The following is a 27,473-nucleotide window of genomic DNA, read 5'->3' as shown; positions in this document are numbered from 1 at the left end:
CATCTACATAGAACATAGAACAGTACAGCACAGAACAGGCCCTTCGGCCCTCGATGTTGGGCCGAGCAATGATCACCCTACTCAAACCCACGTATCCACCCTATACCCGTAACCCAACAACCCCCCCCCCCCCCCCTTAACCTTACTTTTAAGGACACTACGGGCAATTTATCATGGCCAATCCACCTAACCCGCACATCTTTGGACTGTGGGAGGAAACCGGAGCACCCGGAGGAAACCCACGCAGACACGGGGAGAACGTGCAGACTCCACACAGACAGTGACCCAGCCGGGAATCGAACCTGGGACCCTGGAGCTGTGAAGCATTTATGCTAACCACCATGCTACTGTGTTGCCCCATCTGATCCAAAAAGCAGCACCTTTAGCAGCGCGGCACTCCCTCAGTACTGCGCACCTCTGCGCAAGACTCTGGAGTGGGATCTGAACTCACAACAGGTGAAGCAGTGCTACCGGGTGACATGTTGCTGGTTAGAACATCGGTGTGGTGATCCACCACTGTATATATATATATGTGTGTGCCTGTATTAGGGGATGTACAAGAGTACCTCTATTACAGGTTTGTCGGTAAGCCCCTGCCGGCTAGCTCCGCCCACAGGGAGCAGTATAAATATTCATGAGCTCTCCTGAGCTGCCATTCTACAGCTGCAGTCGAGGGAATAACATCTCACGATAATAAAGCCTCTCTTGTACCGATTCGTATCTTTGTGTGCAATTGTTAGCGCATCAATTTATTACCGTGAGATTTCCCACATCATGGACATCCGAATTAAACCCGACCGCCTGCAGCTGGATCCGCAATCGCCGAATGCCAGGAAAGACTTTAACCACTGGCTGGCTGTCTTCGAGGCCTACATCACTTCAGCGGACCCTACACCATCGGAAGCTCAGAAAGTTCAACTGCTCTACTCAAGGTTGAGCTCCAGCGTGTTCCCGCTGATACAGGACGCGCCGAACTACGCCCGTGCTATGGAACTGCTCAAAGAAAATTACGTCCAGTCGTCGAACACTCTGTTTGCGAGGCATGTACTCCACTCGCGTCCAGCAACCGGGTGAGTCGATTGAGGACTTCTGGCGGGCCCTTATCCCTCTAGTACGGGACTGCGAGTGCCAGGCCGTCACAGCCACGGAACATTCCAACCTCCTCATGCGAGATGCCTTTGTGACGGGTATTTCATCGGACCCCATCCGGCAACGACTGCTGGAAGGGGCCGCGCTCGATCTAGACTTTAGCGCTCTCTATGACGGTCGCTTCCCGTAACGTGCAATCCTACCACACCCACACATCCTATCGCGCGGCCCACCCATCCTACCCCTCGTGAACCCCGCAACCGACCCCCCCCGATCGGGGCCGCTCCCACGCAGTATGCCTGCACTGCTCGCCACACCGCGCACCCTGGGGGCCCCCACTGCTACTTCTGCGGCCAGCAGAAGCAACCCCGCCAGCGCTGCCCGGCCCGCGCCACGGCCTGCAAATCCTGTGGCAAGAAAGGCCACTTTGCAGCAGTGCGTTAGCCCTGCACAGTTGCCGCAATTGCGCCTGACCTCTCCCCCTCTCCCTAGCCGATCGCGCAATGGGCCCAGCCGTCCGCTGCTCCCAGGGCCATGTGCGACCAGTGGGTGCCGCCATCTTCTTCCCCCAGGTCCACGTGCGATCAATGGTCGCCGTCATCTTTCGCCGCCCCCGCAATGTGCGCACCATGGGCGCCGCCATCTTCCTCCCCGACTCCACGTGTGACCAGTGGCCGCCGCCATCTTGCCCCGTCCCGCCACGTGCGCTGCATGGGCGCCGCCATCTTCTTCCCCGCAGGTACTTCGGACACCGCCATTTTGTCCTCCCCTCGGGACTGGACCACGGGACCCGGGTCGCTGCCGCTACTCTTCGGACTCTTCGGTCGATCGTCCGCTACTCGCCTCCATGACGCTCGACCAATCCTGTCCTCGCAACCTGGCTACCGCTTCAACGACGGTGCTCATCAACGGCCACACGACCTACTGCCTACTTGACTGCGGGAGCACCGATAGCTTCATCCATCCGGACACGGTAAGGCACTGCTCCCTCGCGGTCCATCCCGCCAACCAGCGGATCTCCCTGGCGTCCGGATCCCACTCTGTCCCGATCCGGGGTTTCTGTCTGGTCAAACTCACTGTGCAAGGAGTGGAATTCAGCCGTTTCCGCCTGTACGTTCTCCCCAACCTCTGTGCGACACTTTTACTGGGCCTGGACTTCCAATGTAACCTCCAGAGCCTCACCCTCAAATTCAGCGGACCCCTACCCCCACTCACCATTTGCGGCCTCACGACCCTCAACGTTGACCCTCCCTCCCTCTTTGCCAATCTGACTGCAGATTGCAAGCCCATCGCCACCAGGAGCAGACGGTACAGCAACCAGGACAAGACCTTCATCAGGTCCGAAGTCCAGCGGCTGCTTCGGGAGGGTATTATCCGCCGACCACCAGCTCCCCATCCGTAAATCGGACCGTCCCTACACTGCCTTCGAGGCGAACAGTCGGCTCTATCAATTTCTTAGGGTTCCCTTCGGCGTCACTAACGGGGTCTCGGTATTTCAACGAGAAATGGACCGAATGGTTGACCGGTACGGACTGCGGGCCACGTTTCTGTACTTAGACAATGTCACCATCTGCAGCCACGACCAGCAGGGCCATGACGCCAACCTTGCCAAATTTCTCCACACCGCATCTCTCCTCAACCTCACTTATAACAAGGAGAAGTGCGTGTTCAGCACAGACCGCTTAGCCATCCTCGGCTACGTAGTCCAAAACGGACTACTGGGGCCCTACCCCGACCGCATGCGCCCCCTCATGGAGCTTCCCCTCCCCCACTGCCCCGCTCTCAAACGATGCCTGGGGTTCTTTTCTTACTACGCCCAGTGGGTCCCGCAATACGCGGACAAGGCCCGCCCACTGATCCCGTCCACGCAATTTCCCCTCACGGCCGAGGCACAATAGGCCTTCGCCCATATTCGCCCTGACATAGCCAAGGCTGGTATGCACGCAGTAGACGAGTCACTGCCCTTCCAAGTAGAGAGCGACGCTTCAGATGTCGCCCTTGCCGCCACTCTAAACCAGGCAGGCAGACCCGTGGCATTCTTTTCCCGGACCCTCCACGCCTCCGAAATTCGACATTCCTCTGTTGAAAAGGAGGCCCAGGCAATCGTTGAAGCGGTGCGGCACTGGAGGCATTACCTGGCCGGCAGGAGGTTCACCCTCCTCACTGACCAACGGTCGGTAGCCTTCATGTTCAACAACACGCAGCGGGGCAAGATCAAAAACGACAAAATCTTGCGGTGGAGAATCGAGCTCTCCACCTATAATTACGAGATTTTGTATCGCCCCGGCAAGCTCAATGAGCCCACAGACTCCCTCTCCCGAGGTACATGTGCCAGCGCACAAGTGAACCAGCTCCGTGCGTTGCATGAGAGCCTTTGCCATCCGGGGGTCACTCGGTTGTACTACCTAATCAAAGCCCGCAATCTGCCCTACTCCGTCGAGGAAGTACGGACAGTCACCAGAGACTGCCAGATCTGTGCGGAGTGCAAGCCGCACTTCTACCGGCCAGACCGCGCCCGCCTGGTGAAAGCGTCCCGCTCCTTTGAACACCTCAGCGTGGACTTCAAAGGGCCCCTTCCCTCCACCGACTGCAACACCTACATCCTTAGTGTGGTCGATGAATTCTCTAGGTTCCCCTTCGCCATCCCATGCCTGGATATGACGTCTGCCACCGTCATCAAGGCCCTTGATTCCATATTCGCTCTGTTCGGTTTCCCCGACTACATCCACAGCGACAGGGGATCCTCGTTCATGAGCGATGAGCTGCGTCAGTTCCTGCTCAGCAGGGGTATCGCCTCCAGCAGGACGACCAGCTACAACCCCCGGGAAAACGGGCAGGTAGAGAGGGAGAAAGGGACGGTATGGAGGGCCGTCCAGCTGGCCCTACGGTCCAGGAACCTCCCAGCCGCTCGCTGGCAGCAGGTCCTCCCTGATGCACTCCACTCCATTTGGTCACTGCTGTGCACCGCGACTAACAACACACCCCATGAACGTGTTTTTACCTTCCCTAGGAAGTCTACATCCGGCGTGTCGCTCCCGATGTGGCTCGCAGCTCCAGGGCCGGTCCTACTTGTGCTTTACCAGCGGAGGTGGTAGAGGCGGGCACAATAGCATCATTTAAGAGGCATCTAGACAGGTATATGAACGGGCGGCAACAGAGGGAAGTAGATCCTTGGAAAATAGGAGACAGGTTTAGATAAAGGATCTGGATTGGTGCAGGCTGGGAGGGCCGAAGGGCCTGTTCCTGTGCTGTAAATTCCTTTGTTCTTTGTACTTCGTAGGCATATCAGTGCCCACAAGGCAGACCCTCTGGTGGACAGGGTACGCCTGCTCCACGCGAACCCCCAGTATGGGTAGGGCAGCACGGTAGCATTGTGGATAGCACAAATGCTTCACAGCTCCAGGGTCCCAGGTTCGATTCCGTTTTGGGTCACTGTCTGTGCGGAGTCTGCACATCCTCCCCGTGTGTGCGTGGGTTTCCTCCGGGTGCTCCGGTTTCCTCCCATAGTCCAAAGATGTGCGGGTTAGGCGGATTGGCTATGCTAAATTGCCCCTTAGTGTCCAAAATTGCCCTTAGTGTTGGGTGGGGTTACTGGTTTATGGGGATAGGGTGGAGGTGTTGACCTTGGGTAGGGTTGCTCTTTCCAAGAGCCGGTGCAGACTCGATGGGCCGAATGGCCTCCTTCTGCACTGTAAATTCTATGAATGCCTATGTGGAGTTCCCCGACGGCCGCCAGGATACTGTCTCGCTCAGGGACCTGGCTCCCTCGAGTGCCGATCCCACGCCCCACCATCCCTTTCCCCGGCGCCCCCAAATCAGCCCCACCAGGTCCATCCCTCGTTCCCCTGCCCACACGAGAGGACATGGAAGATTGTGGCACGCTCCCGGAGTCGTCCAGCATCTGGCCAGCACCAACACCGCCACCGCCGATGCCGTCGACGCCGACATCGCCTGTGCAGAGGTCGCCACCGCTGCTGCGTCGCTCTCAACGAACCGTCAGACCACCGGACAGACTCAACCTATGACGGGCACCGGATTGCAAGATGGACACTTGATTTTTTTCTCCCCCCCCCCCTCTGTAAATAAATCACTGCTTATGTATAATAGTTTCACTTCACCCCCGCCGGACTCATTCTTAACAGGGGGTGAATGTGGTAATCTACCACTGTATATATGTGTGTGTGCCTGTATTAGGGGATGTACAACAGTACCTGTATTACAGGTTTGTCGGTAAGCCCTTGCTGGCTAGCTCCGCCCACAGGGAGCAGTATAAATATTCATGAGCTCTCCTGAGCTGCCATTCTACCAGCTGCAGTCGAGGGAATAACATCTCACGGTAATAAAGCCTCTCTTGTACCGATTCGTGCCTTTGTGTGCAATTGTTAGCGCATCAATCGGGAGAGAGGGCAAGCACAGCTAATGAGTAAAATGTATGCCAACCGACAGTGAATGTGCTGAGCGAGCAGCAGAGAGAAAGCCCAAGGCAGCAGTTTCTACGAACAAAAGAGGTGGAATATTCTGGGGCACGCTGTGAATTGACAGCGATGGTTGATTTCAGAGACACAGAAGCTGCAAACTCAGCAGGAAACGGGTGCACGAGCTTCACAAACCATCAGATTCCAGGTTTTATTGTCCCAGACTGCAAATCCTGACTAAGGCAAGATGAATCGCTTCGATAGGTAGAAACAGGTCTGGAGGCAAACTTGCGTTTCTAATGATTTTTTTTTTTTTGTTTTAAACAAGATGAATCGATTCCAAAACACATCAGCAACTTATTGTCCACGAGGAGGTCAGTGGTTTGCTGTTTCGGTGTTTTTCTCATAAGTCTTTGATCGTCCACATCTTAATGGTTGACTGTTGAAAATAAACTCAAAGTCACTCCCGTTTTGGGAGGGTTCCCAACTCTGATTCTTTGCACGGGATTTATTCCCGTCAATTAACTGCCTGTTGCCTCAGCTATTTCCCCACTGTGAGCAATTGAATGTTTACAGGCTATTTGACCTGGAGGGGATTCTCATCGGCCGGCAATGCAACCCTCACATCGATGACCCCGACAACAAAGGTCACGCACCGGGTGAATGCTGGCCCTTAGACATAGAACATAGAACAGTACAGCACAGAACAGGCCCTTCGGCCCTCGATGTTGTGCCGAACAATGATCACCCTACTTAAACCCACGTAACCCGTATACAATCCCCCCATTAACCTTACACTACGGGCAATTTAGCATGGCCAATCCACCTAACCCGCACATCTTTGGACTGTGGGAGGAAACCGGAGCACCCGGAGGAAACCCACGCACACACGGGGAGGACGTGCAGACTCCACACAGACAGTGACCCAGCCGAGAATCGAACCTGGGACCCTGGAGCTGTGTAGCATTGATGCTAACCACCATGCTATCGTGAGGCCCCGAGGATGCCGCCTTGCCGGGTTTGGGGTGTGCCCTCTCTGGCTGTTTGTGATGGATGGTAAAGGGTCCCGTGGCATTGTTGGAAGGAGTTCTCTCGTCGCTGCCAACTCTTCCCCACTGCGAGCAACATCAGCAAGCCGGAACCGGCTTCTCTCATTCACCTTCTTGCAGTTGGCGGCTGATATTGCCACACAATCCGCCTGCTACAGTTACTGACATGGCAGCAGTGTTTGCATTTCAAGGTAGCTCATTGGACGTGGTATAGGCTTTGGCCATTTCCAAGATGTGCTTTGGAAATGTTTTATTTATCTATGGGATATGAAGTCGCTGGCTAGGTCAGCATTTACTGCCCATCTCTAAGTGCCCTTGAGAAGGTGGTGGTGGGCTGAATTTAAAAAAAATAAATAAATTTAGAGTATAAATTTAATGTGCGTGGGTTTCCTCCGGGTGCTCCGGTTTCCTCCCACAGTCCAAAGTTGTGCAGGTCAGGTGGATTGGCCGTGATAAATTGCCCTTAGTGTTGGGTGGGGTAACTGGGTTATGGGGATAGGGTGGAGGTGTGCGGTTGGGTAGAGTGCTCTTTCCAAGAGCCGGTGCAGACTCGATGGGCCGAATGGCCGCCTTCTGCACTGTAAATTCTATGAATCTATGAATCTACCCAATTCATTTTTTCCAATTAAGGGGCACTTTAGCGTGGCCAATTCACCTAGCCTGCACATCTTTTGGGTTGTGGGGGCGAAACCCACGCAAACACGGGGAGAATGTGCAAACTCCACACGGTCAGTGACCCAGAGCCGGGATCGAACCTGGGACCTCGGCACCGTGAGGCAGCAGTGCTAGCCACTGCGTCACCGTGCTGAATACTTGAGCCGCTGCAGTCCTTGAGGTGTAGGTACACCCACAGTGCTGTTAGGGAGAGAGTTCCAGGATTTTGACCCAGCGACAGTGAAGGAACGGCCGATATATTTCCAAATCAGGGTGGTGAGTGACTTGGAGGGGAACCTCCAGGTGGTGGTATTCCCAGGTATCTGCTACCCTTGACCTTCTAGATGGTAGCGGCCGTGGGTTTGGAAGGTGCTGACTCAGGGACCTTGGCAAGTTACTGCAGTGCATCTTGTAGATGGTCCATACGACTGCCATTGTTCATTGGAGTTGGAGGGAGTGAATGTTTGTGGAAGGGGGAGCAAGCAAGCGGGGCTGCTTTGCCCTGGATGGTGTCGAGCTTCTTGAGTATTGTTGGAGCTGCAGTCATCCAGGCAAGTGGAGAGTATTCCTGTACACTTCTGACTTGTGCCTTGTAGATGGTGGACTGGCTTTGAGGAGTCAAGAGGTGAGTTACTTACCACAGGATTCCTAGCCTCTAACCTGCAAGTCCCTGACTGTGTTTTTCTTTCCCTCTCTTTTTTTTAATCAATCTCTCTCTTGCCGACTCGCATAAATAGGTTTATACAAGATCCAAAGATTGTTCATTGAAATGTACACATCTGACAGAGTGATGAGTGTGCAGGAAGCCCAGTCAATCACAGCACAATAGCAGATCTATGGAGTCACTGAGGCAGAATAATCAGACGCTGGGGAAGTGGGGGATGGTGGTCCAGGAGGGGGCAGGGAACAGGAGCGGGAGGGAGAGAGAGAGAGAGACAGAAACGTCCGGGGAGTTATTCTTACTGCTGATGATGTCTCTGTTGGACGTTTCTCTGCCGCTTTCTGCCCAGGAAGAACCAGCTGATTCGGTGCATGATTTTACAGTGAGGACGCTGGACGGGGCAACCCTGTCTCTGCGACAGTATCGGGGGAAGATTCTGCTGGTCACCAACGTGGCCGCATTTTGAGGGTCAACGATACCTCAGGTAAGGAACATCTCCAATGGTCAGTATTGAGGATCATTACTTCAATAGAACGTTGAGTCAAGGTTTAGGAATAAAGCTACATTCTGAGGTTTCAGAATCTGTACAGCAGACAAGGAGGCCATTCAGCCCATCATTCCTGCACTATCTCTCCAAGTGAGCATCTCTCTTAGTGAATCCAAATACCTAATGTTATTTTTGATCCTTTTATGCGATGCCTCGCGTTTGTTACCCATCCTTAATTGCCCTTGAACTGAGAGGTTTGTTCGATCATTTCAGAGCCAACTACCCTGCTGTGGGTCTGGAGTCCCATGTAGGCCAGGCCAGGTAAGGTTGGCAGATTTCCTTCCCGAAATATCAGAGAACCAGGTAAGTTTCATGATCGCCATTACTGACACCAGCTTTATATTCCAGGCTTATTGAGTCCATTTAAATTCCTCCAACTGCCATGGTGGGGTTTGAACTCATGTCCCCAGGGTGTTAGCCTGGGCCTTTGGGTCACTAGCCCAGTGACAGCGGGCGGGACGGTGGTTAGCACTGCTGCCTCACAGCGCCAGGGACCCGGGTTCAATTCCGGCCACGGGTGTCGGTCTGCGAGGAGATTGCACCTTCTCCCCGTGTGGGCGTGGGTTTCTTCCGGGTGCTCCGGTTTCCTCCCTGTCCAAAGATGTGCAGCTTAGGTGGATTAGCCACGATAAATTGCCCCTTAGTGTCCAAAGGTTAGGTGGGGAAACAGGGACAGGTGAGGGAGTGGGCCTGGGTAGGGTGCTCTTTTGGTGGATCGCTATAGACTCGATGGGCCGAATGGCCTTCCTCTGCACTGTAGGGATTCTATGACATTAACACTACATAACTGTCTATTCTTCAAACTATTGGCGCTAAGAGAATGTCCTCACCTGTTAAGTAATGTTTGGATGAGTGATACACAGATGAGTATATAGCTGGATCTAGGACTGTTATGGCATCAAGGCCATAGCTTTGGTCTATTTTATCTGGATAGGTTTGGACAAGTTCTAACTCCGGATTCTATTCCTCTTCCTCTTTATTCAACAGTTCCACAAACTGAATGCCCTGATGGATAAACTCTGCCATTCCTCATTCACTGTTTTAGCTTTCCCCTGTAACCAGTTTGGACGAGAGGATCCAGGTAAGAAGGAAAACACGTTCTCCAATACCACGTGGGCACAACGTCCGTGTATTTATTTGTGAATTGCCGATGTCTCTGCCAGCAGTCAGCTGATGTATCTGAGGTCCCCCCCCCCCTCCCCCAGTGACTTAGCCGCCAGGAAGGTATCTGGCAACTTGCGCCAAAATACTACCAAAGTGGTCAGAGCCTGCGGCCATGTTGTGACTGTTGACATAGGAAAGTTCAATGGTAATTTTCACCACAGAAACACAGCTAAATATCATAAGAGCAGGTAATAACGTTTTAGAATAGGTAGCATGCATTGGTAACTTGGTGGTTAATCGAGGTTGAGACTCCTGTGCAGTACGGAGGGAGCACTGCACTGTCAGAGGGTCAGTATTGAGGGAGTGCTGCACTGTTCGAGGGTCAGTACTGAGGGAGTGCCGCACTGTCAGAGGGTCAGTACTGAGGGAGTTCTGCACTGTCAGAGGGTCAGTACTGAGGGAGTGCCGCACTGTCAGAGGGTCAGTACTGAGGGAGTGCTGCACTGTCAGAGGGTCAGTATTGAGGGAGTGCCGCACTGTCAGAGGGTCAGTACTGAGGGAGTGCTGCACTGTCGGAGGGTCAGTATTGAGGGAGTGCTGCACTGTCAGAGGGTCAGTACTGAGGGAGTGCTGCACTGTCAGAGGGTCAGTACTGAGGGAGTGCTGCACTGTCAGAGGGTCAGTATTGAGGGAGTGCCGCACTGTCAGAGGGTCAGTACTGAGGGAGTGCTGCACTGTCGGAGGGTCAGTATTGAGGGAGTGCTGCACTGTCAGAGGGTCAGTACTGAGGGAGTGCCGCACTGTCAGAGGGTCAGCACTGAGGGAGTGCTGCACTGTCAGAGGGTCAGTACTGAGGGAGTGCTGCACTGTCAGAGGGTCAGCACTGAGGGAGTGCTGCACTGTCAGAGGGTCAGTACTGAGGGAGTGCTGCACAGTCAGAGGGTCAGTACGGGTCAGTACTGAGGGAGTGCTGCACTGTCAGAGGGTCAGCACTGAGGGAGTGCTGCACTGTCAGAGGGTCAGCACTGAGGGAGTGCTGCACTGACATAGCGTCAGTACTGAGTGAGTACTGTACTGTCAGAGGGTCAGTACTGAGGGAGTACTACACTGTCAGAGGGTCAGTTCTGAGGGAGTGCTGCACTGTCAGAGGGTCAGTACTGAGGGAGTGCTGCACTGTCGGAGGGTCAGTACTGAGGGAGTGCTGCACTGTCAGAAGATCAGTACTGAGGGAATGCTGCACTGTGGGAGGGTCAGTACTGAGGGAGTACTGCACTGTTGGAGGGTCAGTACTGAGAGAGTGCTGCACTCTCAGAGGGTCAGTACTGAGGGAGTGCTGCACTGTCAGAGGGTCAGTACTGAGGGAGTACTGCACTGTCAGAGGGTCAGTATTCAGGGAGTGCTGCACTGTCAGAGGGTCAGTACTGAAGGAGTACTGCACTGTCAGAGAGTCAGTACTGAGGGAGTGCTGCACTGACACAGCGTCAGTACTGAGTGAGTACTGTACTGTCAGAGGGTCAGTACTGAGTGAGTACTGTACTGTCAGAGGGTCAGTACTGAGGGAGTGCTGCACTGTTCGAGGGCCAGTACTGAGGGAGTGCAGCACTGTCAGTGGGTCAGTACTGAGGGAGTACTGCACTGTCAGAGAGTCAGTACTGAGGGAGTGCTGCACTGTCAGAGGGTCAGTACTGAGGGAGTGCCGCACTGTCAGAGGGTCAGTACTGAGGGAGTGCTGCACTCTCAGAGGGTCAGTACTGAGGGAGTGCTGCACTGTCAGAGGGTCAGTACTGAGGGAGTGCTGCACTGTCAGAGGGTCAGTACTGAGTGAGTGCTGCACTGTCGGAGGGTCAGTACTGAGGGAGTGCTGCACTGTCGGAGGTGCTGTCTTTTCATTGAGAAGTTAAATTGAGACCCCCATCTGCCGACCACAGGGATGTGAAAGGCACCGTGATACTATATTGAAGACGAGCAGGGGAGTGCTCCCTGATGTCCGGGCCAACATTCATCCCTCAATCCACATCACAAAAGCAGGCAATCTCGCTGTGCACAAATTGGCTGTTGCTTTTTTAGTATTACAACAACTAACTTGCGAAGCACCTAATTGGCTGCGAAGCACTTCGAGATGTCCAACCGTTAGGTGCTACATAATTGCAAATTTTTTTTTAATGTTGTTGGACATCTCATACAGTGAATTGGTTCAGTCTCGCATGTGCCATTTGAGAAACTGCATTGAGTTTTGAACAAATATATTCCCAGGAAGAGCAACCATGCAGCAATCAGATTGGGGCATAAATCTAAAATGAAGCTGGAATCTGGAGCAGGAACAGAGGAAGCTGGGAAATTCCGGCAGGTCCGCTTGCACCTAACCGGAGATAAAAACCAGGATCAAAAGATATTTTTCCTCCATCTTACACACCCTGTGGTAGTCACCACTGTTTGTATAATACATATATGAGAGGTGATACGGTAAGGCTCCTGTACTACAGGTACGGGGGGTACTGACCCTGCCTGCTGGCTCCGCCCAGTAGGCGGAGTATAAATGTGTGTGCTCACCGAGCTGCAGCCATTTCGGCAGCAGCTGCAGGAGGCTACACATCTCTGCTTAATAAAGCCTCGATTACTCTCTACTCTCGTCTCGTCGTAATTGATAGTGCATCACACCCCCTCTCTATTCTTTTTAACATTCCATCCATCTACTGGGACGTCACGGCGGCGCAGTGGTTGGCACTGCTGCCTCACAGCGCCAGGGACCCGGGTTCGATTCCGATCTTGGGTGACTGTCTGCACGGAGTCTGCACGTTCTCCCCGTGTCTGCGTGGGTTTCCTCCGGGCGCTCCGGTTTCCTCCCGCAGTCCAAAGATGTGCAGGCGAGGCGGATTGGCCATGATAAATTGCCCCTCAGTGTCCAAAAGCTGGGCGGGGGTGACGGGGATAGAGCAGGGGAATGTGCTGAGGTCGAGCGTTCATTCGGAAGAAACCCCCGCCCCCCCTTACCCAGACTGGCCGATATGTGACTCCAGTCCCGCATCGAGGGGGCTGACTCATAACTGCCCTCTGAAATGGCCGATTAAGTCACTCATCCGCATCTAAGCTGTAATCGTGGGGTCTTGTGCACAAAGGGTTAACGTGAGACTGAGCAGAGAACCGCCTCACAAAATGAGGTAAGAAAGCACAGGATCCAGAGCCCAGGGGTCAGCCTAGAGATGGACAGAGACGTGTAGAGACTAAGTTAACCTCATGCCCTCTATCGCTTATATGTGTATAGTTATGAGTTGTTCATTAAGACTTGCTGTTAACATACTCAAGACTACAAGGTTCACTAAAAAGCACTTTCAGTGGTTCGAGGTGTCCCATCACCTTCCCAGGGTAACTAGGGATGGGTAATAAATGCCAGCAATGGCCTCATCCCAACATGGAATTGCAACGGCAGTAAATACTCCACACAACATTTTCAAATCCTTAGATATACAGTATTGTAAAGGTTATGTGGCGGGCAAATTCAGTTCAGTCCTTAAAGGCCGGAATTCTCTGTTCCCGGCGGCAGTGGACCCCGGTGTGGGGAAATCTGGGAGTAGAGAATCCCGCCTCCAGTGCTACCGAGAAATATGCGGCTGGTGTAACCGGAGAATCCAGCCCATAATTTCTGGGTGCTTCCCACCGCCAGACAGAAGTCGGCAAGACTATTCTAGTCCGCAGAGTCTCACAATTCATCTCCGAGTGACCTGAGCTCATTTAACATTTAGTCTCTTAGTCTTGCAGTTCCGTTTCAGCAACGATCATGCATTGTGCTCAACATTATTGGCTTTATAATGAGCAGATTGGTGAGATAAGAGCACTCATAGAACATAGAACAGTACAGCACAGAACAGGCCCTTCGGCCCTCAATGTTGTGCCGAGCCATGATCACCCTACTCAAACCCACGTATCCACCCCATACCCGTAACCCCACAACACCCCCCCCCCCCCCAAACCTTACTTTTATTAGGACACTACGGGCAATTTAGCATGGCCAATCCACCTAACCCGCACATCTTTGGACTGTGGGAGGAAACCGGAGCACTCGGAGGAAACCCACGCACACAGGGGGAGGACGTGCAGACTCCACACAGACAGTGACCCAGCCGGGAATCGAACCTGGGACCCTGGAGCTGTGAAGCATTTATGCTAACCACCATGCGTAAGGACTGCTTAGCGCAACCCAATACCAGAATCACATTTCAGCTTCTAACCAAGGTGTCTTGTACTTTGAACACGTACTTTTAACACATCATCTTATCGGTCATTGAAAGCCTTTGCCTTCAGCTGTTGACGTTCCACCTAAAGCATCACCTTTGTGCTGAAATATTTCTCCTTAGAGAAAGACCATGAAACTCTGAATGTCCTCAAGTTTGTCCGTCCAGGCGGGGACTTTGTCCCTCGGTTCCCTGTATTTGGCAAGATCGAAGTGAACGGGGAAAAAGAGCATCCTCTCTACACATTTCTGAAGGTCAGTCTGATCGAGACTTCGCCCTGGACGTTGCGTCGGAGTTAGGAACAGTCGGCCATTTCATGATCGTCAGTATCATTGACCATGCACCCTGTATGTTTCTCGTGATCAGTGTTGCTTACGCTCGACGCTTGGTGATCTCTCTGTGAGCATGTTTTCTACGTGTTAAAATGTACATTAATGACAGGCAGGAATGGGACGGCACCGTGGTGCAGTGGTTAGCACTGCTGCGTCATGGCGCTGAGGACCCGGGTTCGATTCCGACCCCAGCTCACTGTCCGTGTGGAGTTTGCACATTCTCCCCGTATCTGTGTAGGTCTCACCCCCACAACCCAAAAAGATGTGCAGGGTAGATGGATTGGGACGGGGGAAATGGGACGGCGTTATCGGAAGGGACTCTGTGGTTCATCTTCTTTAATTCGGTACTCTAAATTTATTTTTTTTAAATGAGAGGCAGGAATGGATTAGTTGGTCCATCAAGCCATGATGGAACGTGAGATTGAAGCACATGGACTGTACAAAGCTTGGAAATGTGGGTATCAAAGCCGTATCAATCTTCAAGGGAGAGAGTAACTCCAGAAAACAAGCTATTCACAAAGAATATTCACTGCCAATACTGCAGATATCTCTCCCATTCGGGAATCTTCACAAACTCCGCAACCCTGTCCCCTGCCAAGGAGGGGGAGGGGGGGGGGGGCGAACAAGGAAACAGAAGGTGAAACACAGAGTCTCATTTCCCCCGTTTTCACTGATACCGGCTCCCTGTCAAACAGGCTCTCAATAGGGCAGCACGGCGGCGCAGTGGTTAGCATTGCTGCCTATGGCGCTGATGACCCGGGTTCGATCCCGGCTCTGGGTCACTGTCCGTGTGGAGTTTGCACATTCTCCCCGTGTCTGCTTGGGTTTCGCCCCCACAACCCAAAGATGTGCAGGCTAGGTGGATTGGCTACGCTAAATTGCCCCTTAATTGGAAAAAATGAATTGGGTGCTCTAAAATTTATTTTAAAAAACACTCTCGATTTTTAAATTCTCATCCATGTTTTCAAATCCCTCCATGGCCTCGTCCCTCCCGATCTCTGTGATCTCCTCCAGATCCACGGACCTCTGCCTCCCTCTAATTCTGGCTTTATGAGAGCCAATTTTAGTGAGGCCAGAGATCATTAATCCAGAGACCCGGGTTAATGATCTGGTGACGTGGGCTGAAATCTCACCACAGCTGGGGGAATTTAAATTCAATGAGTTAAAATCGAAGTATGAACCTCATCTCAGAAAGCTATCATTGATTGTCAAAATCACTGTCAGCTGCCCCAAGAGAGAGAGGCACAGAAACCCACGTCCTGTGAACGAATACATTAAAAAAACACCTCACTGCTGGTGACCATTCCATTCTTGTTTTCCTTCTTTAAGATTGATGGAACCATCAATTCACTAGACACGTGCTTTAAGATATGAACAGTGGTTTTAATCTACTTACAACAGAGCCAGCCTGTTCCACGTTGAACTCTCGATGAACTGAACGACTGGCTCTGAGCATTGGTATTTATACAGCAGTCCAGGGGGAGGAGTCGTGGGCGGAGCCAAGGGTGGAGCCCTGTACAAACTCCTAAGCATTCCCAGCGCTGCTCACCCTAGTGGTCGGGCAACGCAGCTGCGCTTATCAATGCATGGTCTCATGTATATACAATACAGTGTGAATTACGGAGTTACATTCACCACAAAGATGCTTCTTAAAACCTATGTCTTTGACCAGACTTTTGCGCTTCCTCTCCAATATTGCCCAGTAGGGCGTCGGTGTCAGACCTTGCTCTGTAATATTCCCGTCAAAAGCCTTGGGGCCTTTAAAGGTCCATGTAAATAAAAGTTGTTGTTGCTGAGCCACAGAGGGTCAGGAGGTATGGAACAACTTCCTGACGGTTACTCTCCGAGTTTTCTCAGTGATGGTCGGCGCCATGTTGTGGATAATTAATGAGACATCAAGAGTCATAGGATAGAATGATGGGATCCCGACAGTGCAGAAGGAGGCCATTCAGCCCATTGAGTCTGCACCAACCCTCTGAAATAGCACCCTACCGAGGCCCACTCCCCTGCCCTATCCCCGCAACCCCCACCTAACCTGCACATCCCTGCTCGCTCAGGGGCAATTGCTTTTGGCCAATCCACCTCACCTGCATATTTCTGGACTGTGGGAGGAAACCGGAGCACCCGGAGGGAACCCACGCAGGAGAATGTGCAAACTCCACACGGACGGTCACCCAAGGCCTGAATCGACCCCGGGACCCTGGCGCTGTGAGGCAGCAGTGCTTGCCCCACTGCCACCGTGACACCCCATGTTCAGTATCACTAATGATCGGGGTCTCTCACCTTGTTGCAGTCACGTCGTGTCTCCATTCGCTCCCCCATGCGTACTGTTGAGGATGGCGCCAGTAAGGAGGAAAGTCTCTCCCTAAACTCACTCCTCAGGCAGCCCGTGGCCTGTCGGGGTTCTTGCCAAGTGTACAAAATCGTGCATGTTTGTGCTATGGCCATGCGAAGTCATCCTACATTGGGATGCCAAGCTAACGTGACACAAACCCACCTTGTAGCAAAGCAGCTCACAGAGGCTGTCTTTCGGAGGTGTAGAGTAGGCCATGATTCCCTCAGTTACTTACAACACTGCACCTGTTCAAACTCTCCCCACACAGGGCCACTCAGTCCTAATTCGGTGCCGAGAAACACTTAACTGAGTGCCCCGGAAGAAAATCGTGACCCCCCTTTCCCTCCACAGCCGAGCACGGGGAGCACAGAGTCAGAAGGCCCGGGTCCAGGGACACAGAATCTAGGCTGACACGTCAGCGTTGTGCTGAGGGGGTGCTGCACGGTCAGAGGAGCCATCTTCCGAATGAGACATTAAAACTGCCCCCTCAGGAGGACCGAGTTATCCCCCGCCGCTCTCCTGAAGGAGAGGAGGGCAGCTCTCCTCGGTGTCTTGTTTCTCCCTCAATCAGCATCACTAAACTGACCGTTACCTCACTGATGTTAGTGGGAGCTTGCTGTGCACAAGTTGACCCTCCTACATCACAGCAGTGACTACCTTTCAGAACTGCTCCATTGGTTGGAAAGCAAATGGGCACATCCTGAGATTGTGAAAGACGCACACTCACACACTCACTCACACACACACACACTCACTCACACACACTTACAAACAGATTCACTCACACACACTCACTCACTTACACACTCACATTCATACTCATGCACAATTACGCAACACACACTCACACACACAACTCACTCACTCATTCACACACTCACACACAACACTCACTGACACACACACATATGCACACACTCAGACACTCACACACATGCACACACTCATTCACACTCATGCACAATTCCACAACACACACACTCACTCACACTCTCTCTCTCACTTACACACACACGCACACACTCATTCACTTACACACTCACTCGCACACACTCACTCATTCACACACACTCATTCACTGACACGCTCACTCACACTCAGGGGGGGAGGGGGAAAGGGAGAGGGAGGAGGGAGAAGGGGGGGAGGGAGGAGGGGGAGGGAGGAGGGGGAAGGAGGGGGGGAGGGGAGGGGAGGGAGGGGGGGAGGGAGGGGGTGTTGGGTTACGGGTATAGGGTGGATACGTGGGTTTGAGTAGGGTGATCATTGCTCGGCACAACATTGAGGGCCGAAGGGCCTGTTCTGTGCTGTACTGTTCTAAAACATGCGCACACACATATAAATTCACACACAAACACACACACACACTCATACACACACACTATGTACACACACACACACACACATAGTGTCAAATTGGAACTTCTCTCTTTTTTTCCAACAGGTTTCATGCCCCTTTGTGAACCCGATGATTGGGGACGGAGCGAGGTTGCACTGGTCTCCCTTGAAAGTGAGTGATGTTCGCTGGAACTTTGAGAAGTTCTTGGTTGATGTGGATGGACAACCATTGAGAAGGTAAAGCACACACGTTAGTGTCAGTGGGAAACAGAGATATTTTACACTTAGTCTAACTGCTGAAGTAACGGAGCCAAGACACCACATGGTGGCACAGTGGTTAGCACTGCTGCCTCAGAGTTCCAGGGTCCCAGGTTCGATTCCCGGCTTGGGTCACTGTGCGGAGTCTGCACGTTCTCCCCGTGTCTGCGTGGATTTCCTCCGGGTGCTCCGGTTTCCTCCCACAGTCCAAAGATGTGCAGGTTAGGTAGATTGGTCACGCTAAATTGCCCCTTAGTGTGCAAAGGTTGGGTGGGGTGGTGGGGGATTGACCTTAGGTAGGATGCCCTTTCAGAGGGTCGGTGCAGTCGATGGGCCAAATGGCCTCCTTCTGCACTGTAGGAACTCTATGGAATTCTATGAACTCCATTTCTGTGAAAAGAAAAATCAGGGTTGAAAATATATTCAATTTAAAATTTTTTTTTTTAGAGTGCCCAATTCTTTTTTCCCCGATTAAGGGGTAACTTAGCATGGCCAATCCACCTACCCTGCACATCTTTGGGTTGTGGGGGCGAAACCCATGCAGACATGGGGAGAATGTGCAAACTCCACACAGACAGTGACCCGGGGCCAGGATCGAACCTGAGACCTCGGCGCGTGAAGCAGCAGTGCTAAACATTGCGCCACCGTGAAAATCTATTCAATGTACAAGTGCCTCGTAGAACATCGGAACAGTGGAGTTTGCACATTCTCCCCGTGTTTGCGCGGGTTTCACCCCCACAACCCAAAGATAGAACATAGAACAGTACAGCACAGAACAGGCCCTTCGGCCCTCAATGTTGTGCTGAGCCATGATCACTCTACGCAAACCCACGTATCCACCCTATACCCTATACGCAACAACTCCCCCCCTTAACCTTACTATAGGACACTACGGGCAATTTAGCATGGCCAATCCACCTAACCCGCACATCTTTGGACTGTGGGAGGAAACCGGAGCACCCGGAGGAAACCCACGCACACAGGGGGAGGACGTGCAGACTCCACACAGACAGTGACCCAGCCAGGAATCGAACCTGGGACCCTGGAGCTGTGAAGCATTTATGCTAACCACCATGCTACCCTGCTGCCCTGTGTGTGCCCTGATGTGCAGGGTAGATGGATTGGCCATGCTAAATTGCCCCTTAATTGGAAAAAATTAATTGGGTACTTTAAATTTATGACAAAAAAGAACATCGGAACAGAAGTAGAACATTCGGACCGCTGACCTTTTCTGTCATTCAGTACGATCATGGCAGATCTCCAGCTCAACTCCACCTTCCCGCCAGATCTCCATGTTCCTTATATCCCTCATTGTCCTAAGATCCATCGATCTCGTCCTTCAACAAACTCACCGCCTGGGCTTCCATGCCCTCTGAGGTGGAGAATTCCAAAGTTTCACAAACCCTCCGCGTGAGGATTTTTCTCATAAAGATGGCCGAGCCCTTCAGTTGACGGATCATGCGTTCGGAACCGAGAGAGAGTGATCGCCCCAGAACGTGGAGCCCTCTCTCAGTCAGAATAAGTACCCTGCCAAGCCCTTAAGAATTTCAATAGATTTCCACAAGATTGCCTCTCATTCTTCCAAACTCAAGACAAGAAGTGTACTCAATCTCTCATCATGGGGCAATTCCCTTATCTGAGGAGTCAATCCAGTGACTATTGTTGCACTCCTTCACAGACAAGTTTATTCCTCCTTGGAAAACGACACTAAAACTATGGACAGTATTCCAGGTCAGGTCTCTAAATCCTTTCCTCTTATAGCCAATCCCTTTGCATGTAATAAGGGAATATCGATGATCATGGGTGATTTTAATCTTCACATAGATTGGGCAAATCAAATTAGTCACAATGCCGTAGCGGAGGAATTCCTGGAGTGTATACAGGATGGTTTTCTTGACCAATATGTGGAGGAACCAACTAGAGAGCAGGCCATCTTAGGCTGGGTACTGTGAAGTGAGAAGGGAATCATTGCCAATCTGGCTGTACAAGGCCTCTTAGGGATGAGCGACCATAACATGATAGAATTTTTTATCAAGATGGAGAGTGAAGTAGTTGATTCGGAGACTTGGGTGCTGAATCTTAATAAAGGGAACTATGAGGATATGAGGCGTGAGTTGGCCTTGATAGATTGGGGAGAGTTACTTAAAGGAATGACAGTGGATAGACAATGGCAAACATTCAAGGAACGCATGGAGAAACTACAGCAACTGTTCATTCCTGTCTGGCACAAAGCAAAGTGGGTAAGAGGGACAATCCATGGCTCACAAAGGAAATTAGAAATAGTATCCGATACAAGGAAGAAGCATACAGATTGGCCAAGAAAAATAATAGGTCTGAAGATTGGGAGCAGTTTAGAATTCAGCAAAGAAGGACGAAGAGATTGATTAAGAAGGGGAAAGTACAGTACGAAAGGAAGCTTGCAGGGAACATAAAGACTGAAACTAAGAGTTTCTACAGATATGTGAAGAGAAAGAGATTGGTAAAGAGAAATGTAGGGCCACTAGAGACAGAAACAGGGGAATGCACAATAAGGGACAATGAAATGGCTGAGCAATTAAATACATACTTTGGTTCTGTCTCCACAAATGAGGACACAAATCAGATCCCAGAAATGTTGGAGAATGAAAGGTTTAGTGAGAGGGAAGAACTGAGGGAGATCAACATTAGTAGAGAAATTGTGCTGGGAAAACTGATGGAATTGAAGGTGGATAAATCCCCAGGGCCTGAGAATCTGCATCCCAGAGTGCTTAAGGAGGTGGCTCTGGTAATAGCTGATGCATTTAGGGGCTGGTTTAGCACTGGACTAAATCGCTGGCTTTGAAAGCAGACCAGGCAGGCCAGCAGCACGGTTCAATTCCCGTACCAGCCTCCCCGAACAGGCGCCGGAATGTGGCGACTAGGGGCTTTCCTCAGTAACTTCATTTGAAGCCTACTCGTGACAATAAGCGATTTTCATTCATTGGTGATCATCTTCCGGGATTCTGTAGACTCTGGAACTGCCCCTGCAGATTGGAGGGTAGCTCACATCACTCCGATATTCAAAAAGGGGGGTAGAGAGAAAGCAGGGAATTGTAGACCAGTAAGCCTAACATCGGTAGTGGGGAAAATGCTTGAATCCATTATCAAGGACTTTATAGCGGAACATTTAGAAAGCAGTGGCAGGATCAGTCAGTCAGCATGGATTTATGAAGGGAAAATCATGCTTGACAAATCTGTTGGAATTCTTTGAAGAGGCAACCGGTACAGTCGACAAGGGGGAGCCAGTCGATGTGGTATATTTGGACTTTTAGGAGGCGTTTGACAAAGTCCCGCATAAGAGATTATTGAGCAAAATTAAAGGGCATGGGATTGGGGGAAATGTATGGAGGTGGATAGAAAACTGGTTGGTCAAGAGGAAACAAAGAGTAGGGATTAATGGGTCCTTTTCAAATTGGCAGGCAGTAGCCACAGGGTACCACAGGGATCGGTGGTGGGACCCCAGCTATTCACAATATATATTAATGATTTGGATGAGGGAACAAAATGTAACATCTCAAAGTTTGCAGATGATACCAAATTAGGTGGGAGGGTGAATTGTGACGAGGATGCAGAAATCCTACAGCATGATCTGGACAGGTTGGGCGAGTGGGCAAATCAATGACAGATACAGTATAATTTTGATAAGTGTGAGGTTATTCACTTTGGAAGCAAAAACAAGAAGGCAGATTACTACCTGAATGGTTGTAAATTAGGAGAGGGGAGTGTGTAGCGGGACCTGGGTGTCCTTGTGCACCATTCGCTGAAGGTAAGCATGCAGGTACAGCAGGCGGTAAAGACGGCTAATGGTTCGTTGGCCTTCATTGCGAGAGCTTTCGAGTATAGAAGCAGGGATGTGTTGCTGCAATTGTACAGGGCCTTGGTGAGGCCACACCTGGAGTATTGTGCGCAATTTTGGTCTCCTTCTCTGAGGAAGGATGTTCTTGCTCTCGAGGGAGTGCAGCGAAGGTTTACCAGACTGATTCCAGGGATGGTGGGACTGTCATCTGAGGTGAGATTGACTAGGTTGGCATTGTTCTCGCTGGAGTTCAGAAGGATGAGGAGGGATCTCTTAGAGACTTATAAAATTCTAACAGGACTAGACATGGTAGATGCAGGGAAGATGTTGCCAATGATGGGTGTGTCCAGAACCAGGGGTCACAGTCTGAGGATTCAGGGTAAACCATTTCGGACAGAGATAAGGAGACATTTCTTCACCCGAAGAGTGGTGAGCCTGTGGAATTCATTACTACAGGAAGCCGTTGATGCTAAAACTTTGAATGTATTCAAGAGCAGCACAGTAGCATAGTGGTTAGCACAATTGCTTCACAGCTCCAGGGTCCCAGGTTCGATTCCCCGCTTGGGTCACTGTCTGTGTGGAGTCTGCACGTTCTCCCCATGTGTGCGTGGGTTTCCTCCGGGTGCTCCGGTTTCCTCCCACAGTCCAAAGATGTGCAGGTTAGGCACATTGGCCATGCTAAATTGCCCTTAGTATCCAAAATTGCCCTTAGTGTTGGGTGGGGTTACTGGGTTATGGGGATAGGGTGGAGGTGTGGGCTTGGGTAGGGTGCTCTTTCCAAGAGCCGGTGCAGACTCGCTGGGCCGAATGGCCTCCTTCTGTACTGCAGATTCTATGAAAGAGGCAGCTGGATATTGCACTTGGGGAGAATGGGATCAAAGGCTATGGGGAGAAAGCAGGATTAGGCTATTGAGTTGAATGATCAGCCATGATCGTGATGAATGGCGGAGCAGGCTCGAAGGGCCAAAAGGCCTCCTCCTGCTCCTATCTTCTATGTATCTATGCATTGATAGCTGACATGTCATTTTCCTCCCTAATTGCTCGCTGTACCTGGGCCCGCTGAGTACCAAATTCTCCACTCAACCACCATTAGAAAATACTCTGCTTTTCAATTTGTTCGCCCAAAGTGGATCAATTCATATTTCTCCACATTAAATTCCATCTGCCATGTTCTTGACCATTAAAACTGTCCACGTTTTCTTACGGCCTCTCTCTCGTCCTTTTCATTTTTTCCCTAAATTTAGAGTACCCAATTCTATTTTTTCCAATTAAGGAGCAATTTAGCGTGGCCAATCCACCTACCCTGCACATCTTTGGGTGGTGGGGGAAAAACCCACGCAAACACGGGGAGAATGTACAAACTCTACACGGACAGTGACCCAGAGCCGGGATCGAACCTGGGACCTCGGCGCCGTGAGGCAGCAGTGCTAACCCACTGCGTCACCGTGCTGCCCTGGCCAGCACTTTTTTGCCCATCCCTAATTGCCCTTCAGAAGGTGGTGGTGAGCTGCCTTGTTGAACTGCTGCAGCCCCTGAGATGGAGGTACACCAACGGCACTGCCATTGTTTGTCGGTGGTGGAGGGGATGAACGTTCGTGAATCAGGTGACGATCAAGCAGGGCTGCTTTGTCCTGGATGGTGTTGAGCTTTTTGAGTGTTGTTGGAGCTGCGCTCATCCAGGCAAGTGGAGAGTATTCCATTACACTCCTGACTTGTGCCTTGTAGATGGTGGACCAGACTTTGGGGGGTCAGGAAGTGAGTTACTCACCGTAGGGTTCCTAGCTTTTGACCTGCCCTGGTAGCCACAGTATTAACGTGGCTAGCCCAGTTCAGTTTCTGATCAATGGTAACCCTCAGAGTGTTGATTGTGGGGGATTCGGTGATGGTAATGCCATTGAATGTCAAGAGGCAATGGTGAGATCGTCCCTTGTAGGAGGAGATGGTCATTGACTGGCACTTGTGTGCCACGAATGTAACTTGCCACTTGTCAACACAAGCCTGGATATTTTCCAGGTCTCTCTGTCTCCCCCTCACAGTCTCTGTCGCCCCCTCACAGTCTCTGTCTCCCCCTCTCAGTCTCTCTCTGTCTCCCTCTCTCAGTCTCTCTCTGTCTCCCCCTCACAGCCTCTCTGTCTTCCCCTCAGCTTAGCTTTCCCAGCTAACTTTGTATTGTCACCAAGCCTGGATGCATTACAAAAGGTCCCCTCATCGTAGTAATTAATGGAGATGGTAAATCAGCGTAGCACCGGCCTGGAGCCGGGCAGAATACAAATTTGCACGTTGGATTTCGAGGGCTGGGTTTTCCTGCTCCGCCGCACCACATTTCTGTTTCAGCCCGCCGGTGGGATGCTCCGTTTCGCCGGCTGGTCAATGGGGTTTCCCATTGTGGGGCAGCCCCACGGCATCGGGGAACCCCCCCCCCGGCTGCCGGCAAAATGGCGCATCCCGTCGGCGGAGAATCCAGCCCCTGATCTGTGCTGACTCATCTGGTATCAGTGGACACAAATAAACTGGCCCCTGGTCCCCGAAACAGTGGAGGGAAAATTAAAATCGACCAGGTCTCTCGCTCAGGGTCACGGTGTGACACTCACTGCTGGAGGGTACACTGAGACACTCCGGTGCGGTACCCAGGCAGTGCCGCAGTGTTAACGATGCTGTCTTTCTGTGGAGATGTTAAGCTGAGGCCCCACCTGACCTCTCAGACCCCATGGCACGATTTCAACAAGTCGAAGAGTTCATCCTCGTGCCCAGACCAACAAACCACCCCTCAACCCAGCATAATCCGAAAAACACATGGCTGTGTGTGGGATCCTGCTGTGTACAAATTGGCTGCTGCGTTTCCTGCATCGCAACGGTGGCTAAACCTCAGAATTGGCTGGAAAATACTTGGGGGGGGGGGGGGGTGCCCTGTGCTCATGAACGGTGCTATATAAATGCATGTGCTTTCTCTTTAAACGGATGTTAGTTCAGAAAGGGAGGCCAATCTCAGCCCTGATGCTTACCCACCTGCAGTTGAACATTGTGTGTTTCTATTTCCCCACTCACCGTCCAGACTGATATCTGTGACACGGCCACTCGGTGGCGCCATTTACCAGCATCAATTGTCACAGGGTTTACGGAAAGGAATCCTCTGTGTTGGCAAATTGTAAGAGATCGGCTAATCTCCGTTACTCCTTCAGAATTCAAGCCACTTACTTATGATTATGTTGTGATGCATTTCCGAGGCAGGAGGAAGCCATTCACCCCCTTGAGTCTATGTCACCATTCAATTAGATCATGGCTGATTTGCATCATTCCTAGACCCTAATATCGATATCCTGGGGGTTGTAATTGATCAGAAACTGAACTGGACACAGCCATATTAATACTGTGGCTACCAGAGCAGGTCAGAGGCTGTGAATCCCGCAGTGACTAACTCACCTCCAGACTCCCCAAAGCCTGTCCACCATCTACAAGGCAGAGGTCAGGAGTGTGATGGAATACTCTCCACTTGCCTGGATGAGTGCAGCTCCAACAACACTCAAAAAGCTCGATGCCATCCAGGACAAAGCAGCCCGCTTGATTGGCGCCCCTTCCACAAACATTCATACCCTCCATCGCCAATGCACAGTGGCAGCTGTGTGTACCATCTACAAGATGCACTGCAGCAACTCACCAAACTTCCTCAGGCAGCACCTTCTAAACCCACGACCTCCACCATCTAGAAGGACAAGAGCAGCAGATACCTGGGAACCATCGTGGATTGATCGTGGCCAATCCACCTAACCTGTAACCTTGGACGCTAAGAAGGACAAGGGCAGCAGATACCTTGCCACCTGCACATTGCCCCTGCAATCACCCACCATCTTGACTTGGAAATATATTGATCGTTCCTTCACTGTCACTGAGGCAATATCCTGGAACTCCCTCCCTAACAGCACTGTGGGTGTACCTATACCACATGGACTGCAGCGGCTCAAGAAGTCACCACCTTCTGAAGGGCAACTGGGGATGGGCGATAAATGCTGACCTAACCAGCGACACCCACACCCCATGAATGAATTTTCAAAAGTCTATCTTGAGTACAGTATCTAGAAACACTGACGATCCCCAAGTAGGTGAACGAATAATAGGTTCTATTAAAAGGCAAATAATTATTTTCGGAGCGTGAGATAAAGGCTACCATACTCCACGACCCAAAACTCCTGACAGTAAAACACACGCTCAGCCCCAGGATTCTCGTGCTCCGGTCCAATTGGCCCTATGGGTCACATGACCCTTGGAGATCCTGCCCGTCCGCCCTTAACCCTTTAACACCACCAGACTTAACCCAACAGCAACCTCAGTTTTGAACACCCATTGTCAACCAGTTTCTCCGTGGAGGTGGGTAGAGGTTCCAGATTTCCACTGAATTTTGTGCGACCAGTTTGGTTTTTAATTTTCTTGTTCTGGACTCCCAGGTACCAATCACCCTTTCGGTCTCTTTTGTGTGTAGATATGACATTGATACACCATTCGATACGATCGAAAATGATATTTTGACGCTGCAGCGTCTCAAGGGCTGAGCTCAGCCGAGGTAAAAGAAAAAGGAATTCTCCACTGATGGGAGCTGTTTGAGAACGTGAAACTTTATTTCCTGACGGAGACAGAGTGAAGAATATTGAGGAAATGACTGATTCAGTCGCTCAATTGTTCCGATTGGAGTGGGGGAGTGTGAAACACTCTGGGTTTAGTGTCTTCAACCAGAATGTGCTCCCTCACCGGTTTCCGGGAAAGTTTCTAACGCAATAAAGACTCTTCCAAAAGACAGTCTCGTCCAATTTCTTTGGCCGATGTGTGATACATTAGGATTATTCTGATTTTTAAGCACCTGGTCTGTCGTATGTCCACATTCTGCGCTGACCGCAATTAAAAGAGTAAATGCCGGATAAACTCAGCAGGTCTGGCAACATGTGTTGCCAGAGGGAGGAACAGTCAAGTCGAAGATCGCTCTTCCGAAGTGAAGATAGGTATAAATATGATGGGTCTTTACGCTGATGAAAAATGTGGAGGGGCGGGTAAGACAAAAGGGAAAGCCAGGGCGACACAGCGGTCGGTTAGCGGTGCCGCCTCATGGCACCAGGGACCTGGGTTCAATTCCGGCCTTGGGTGACCTGGCTGTTTGGAGTTTGCACACCCTACCCCGTGTCTGCGTGGGTTTCCTCTGGGTGCTCCGCCTCTCACAGTCCAAAGATGTGCGGGTTAAGTGGATTGGTCGTGCTAAATTGCCCCTTCGCGTCCAAGGGTATAGGTTAGGTGGATTGGCCACGATCAATCCGCGGGGGTGACGGGGAAAAGATAGGGGAGTGGACCAGGTGCTCTTTCTGTGCAGACCCGATGGACTGAATGGCCTTCTGCACTGTCGGAATTCTACGGATAGGATAGAGGACGGGACATATTAAATGGCAAAGATGCCATGGAACAAAGGTCCAATATGACTCTCTCAGAACTGACTCTCTGCCCAATGGTTGTAGCAAAGACTAAGTGTTAATGGCAGAATAAAGGATTGTCTGGACAAATAAACATGAAAATCAGATGCAGACAAGCACTTGGCAAATAAAAAGTCAAACTGGTGAGAAGGATGAGGGGCGACTTGATAGAGGTTTATAAGATGATCAGGGGAATAGATAGAC

The 27,473-nt window shown here is 51.3% G+C and overlaps 1 protein-coding gene across 3 annotated transcripts; it reads left to right on the top strand.

The window, feature by feature from the left end:
• The first annotated feature begins 8,102 nt into the window (after positions 1-8,102).
• Positions 8,103-26,610, top strand: gpx9 (glutathione peroxidase 9). Of its 3 annotated transcripts, none has more exons than XM_038783218.1 (6): positions 8,103-8,352; positions 8,629-8,676; positions 9,403-9,496; positions 13,872-14,002; positions 17,857-17,987; positions 26,297-26,610. In XM_038783218.1, the coding sequence occupies exons 3-6, from the start codon at positions 9,424-9,426 to the stop codon at positions 26,364-26,366; spliced, it is 405 nt and encodes a 134-aa protein (XP_038639146.1). In that variant the 5' UTR covers positions 8,103-8,352; positions 8,629-8,676; positions 9,403-9,423; the 3' UTR covers positions 26,367-26,610. The 3 variants fall into 3 exon arrangements, with proteins under 3 accessions (XP_038639146.1, XP_038639147.1, XP_038639145.1); XM_038783219.1 differs by having other exon boundaries at positions 8,629-8,718; XM_038783217.1 differs by lacking the exon at positions 8,629-8,676 and having other exon boundaries at positions 8,105-8,352.
• Positions 26,611-27,473: the final 863 nt, after the last annotated feature.

The sequence above is a fragment of the Scyliorhinus canicula genome, chromosome 22 (genome assembly GCF_902713615.1).
Source record: "Scyliorhinus canicula chromosome 22, sScyCan1.1, whole genome shotgun sequence".
NCBI classification, from domain to species: domain Eukaryota; kingdom Metazoa; phylum Chordata; class Chondrichthyes; order Carcharhiniformes; family Scyliorhinidae; genus Scyliorhinus; species Scyliorhinus canicula.
Note: the sequence above shows the minus strand (reverse complement) of the source record. Positions and strands in the feature narration are given on the sequence as shown.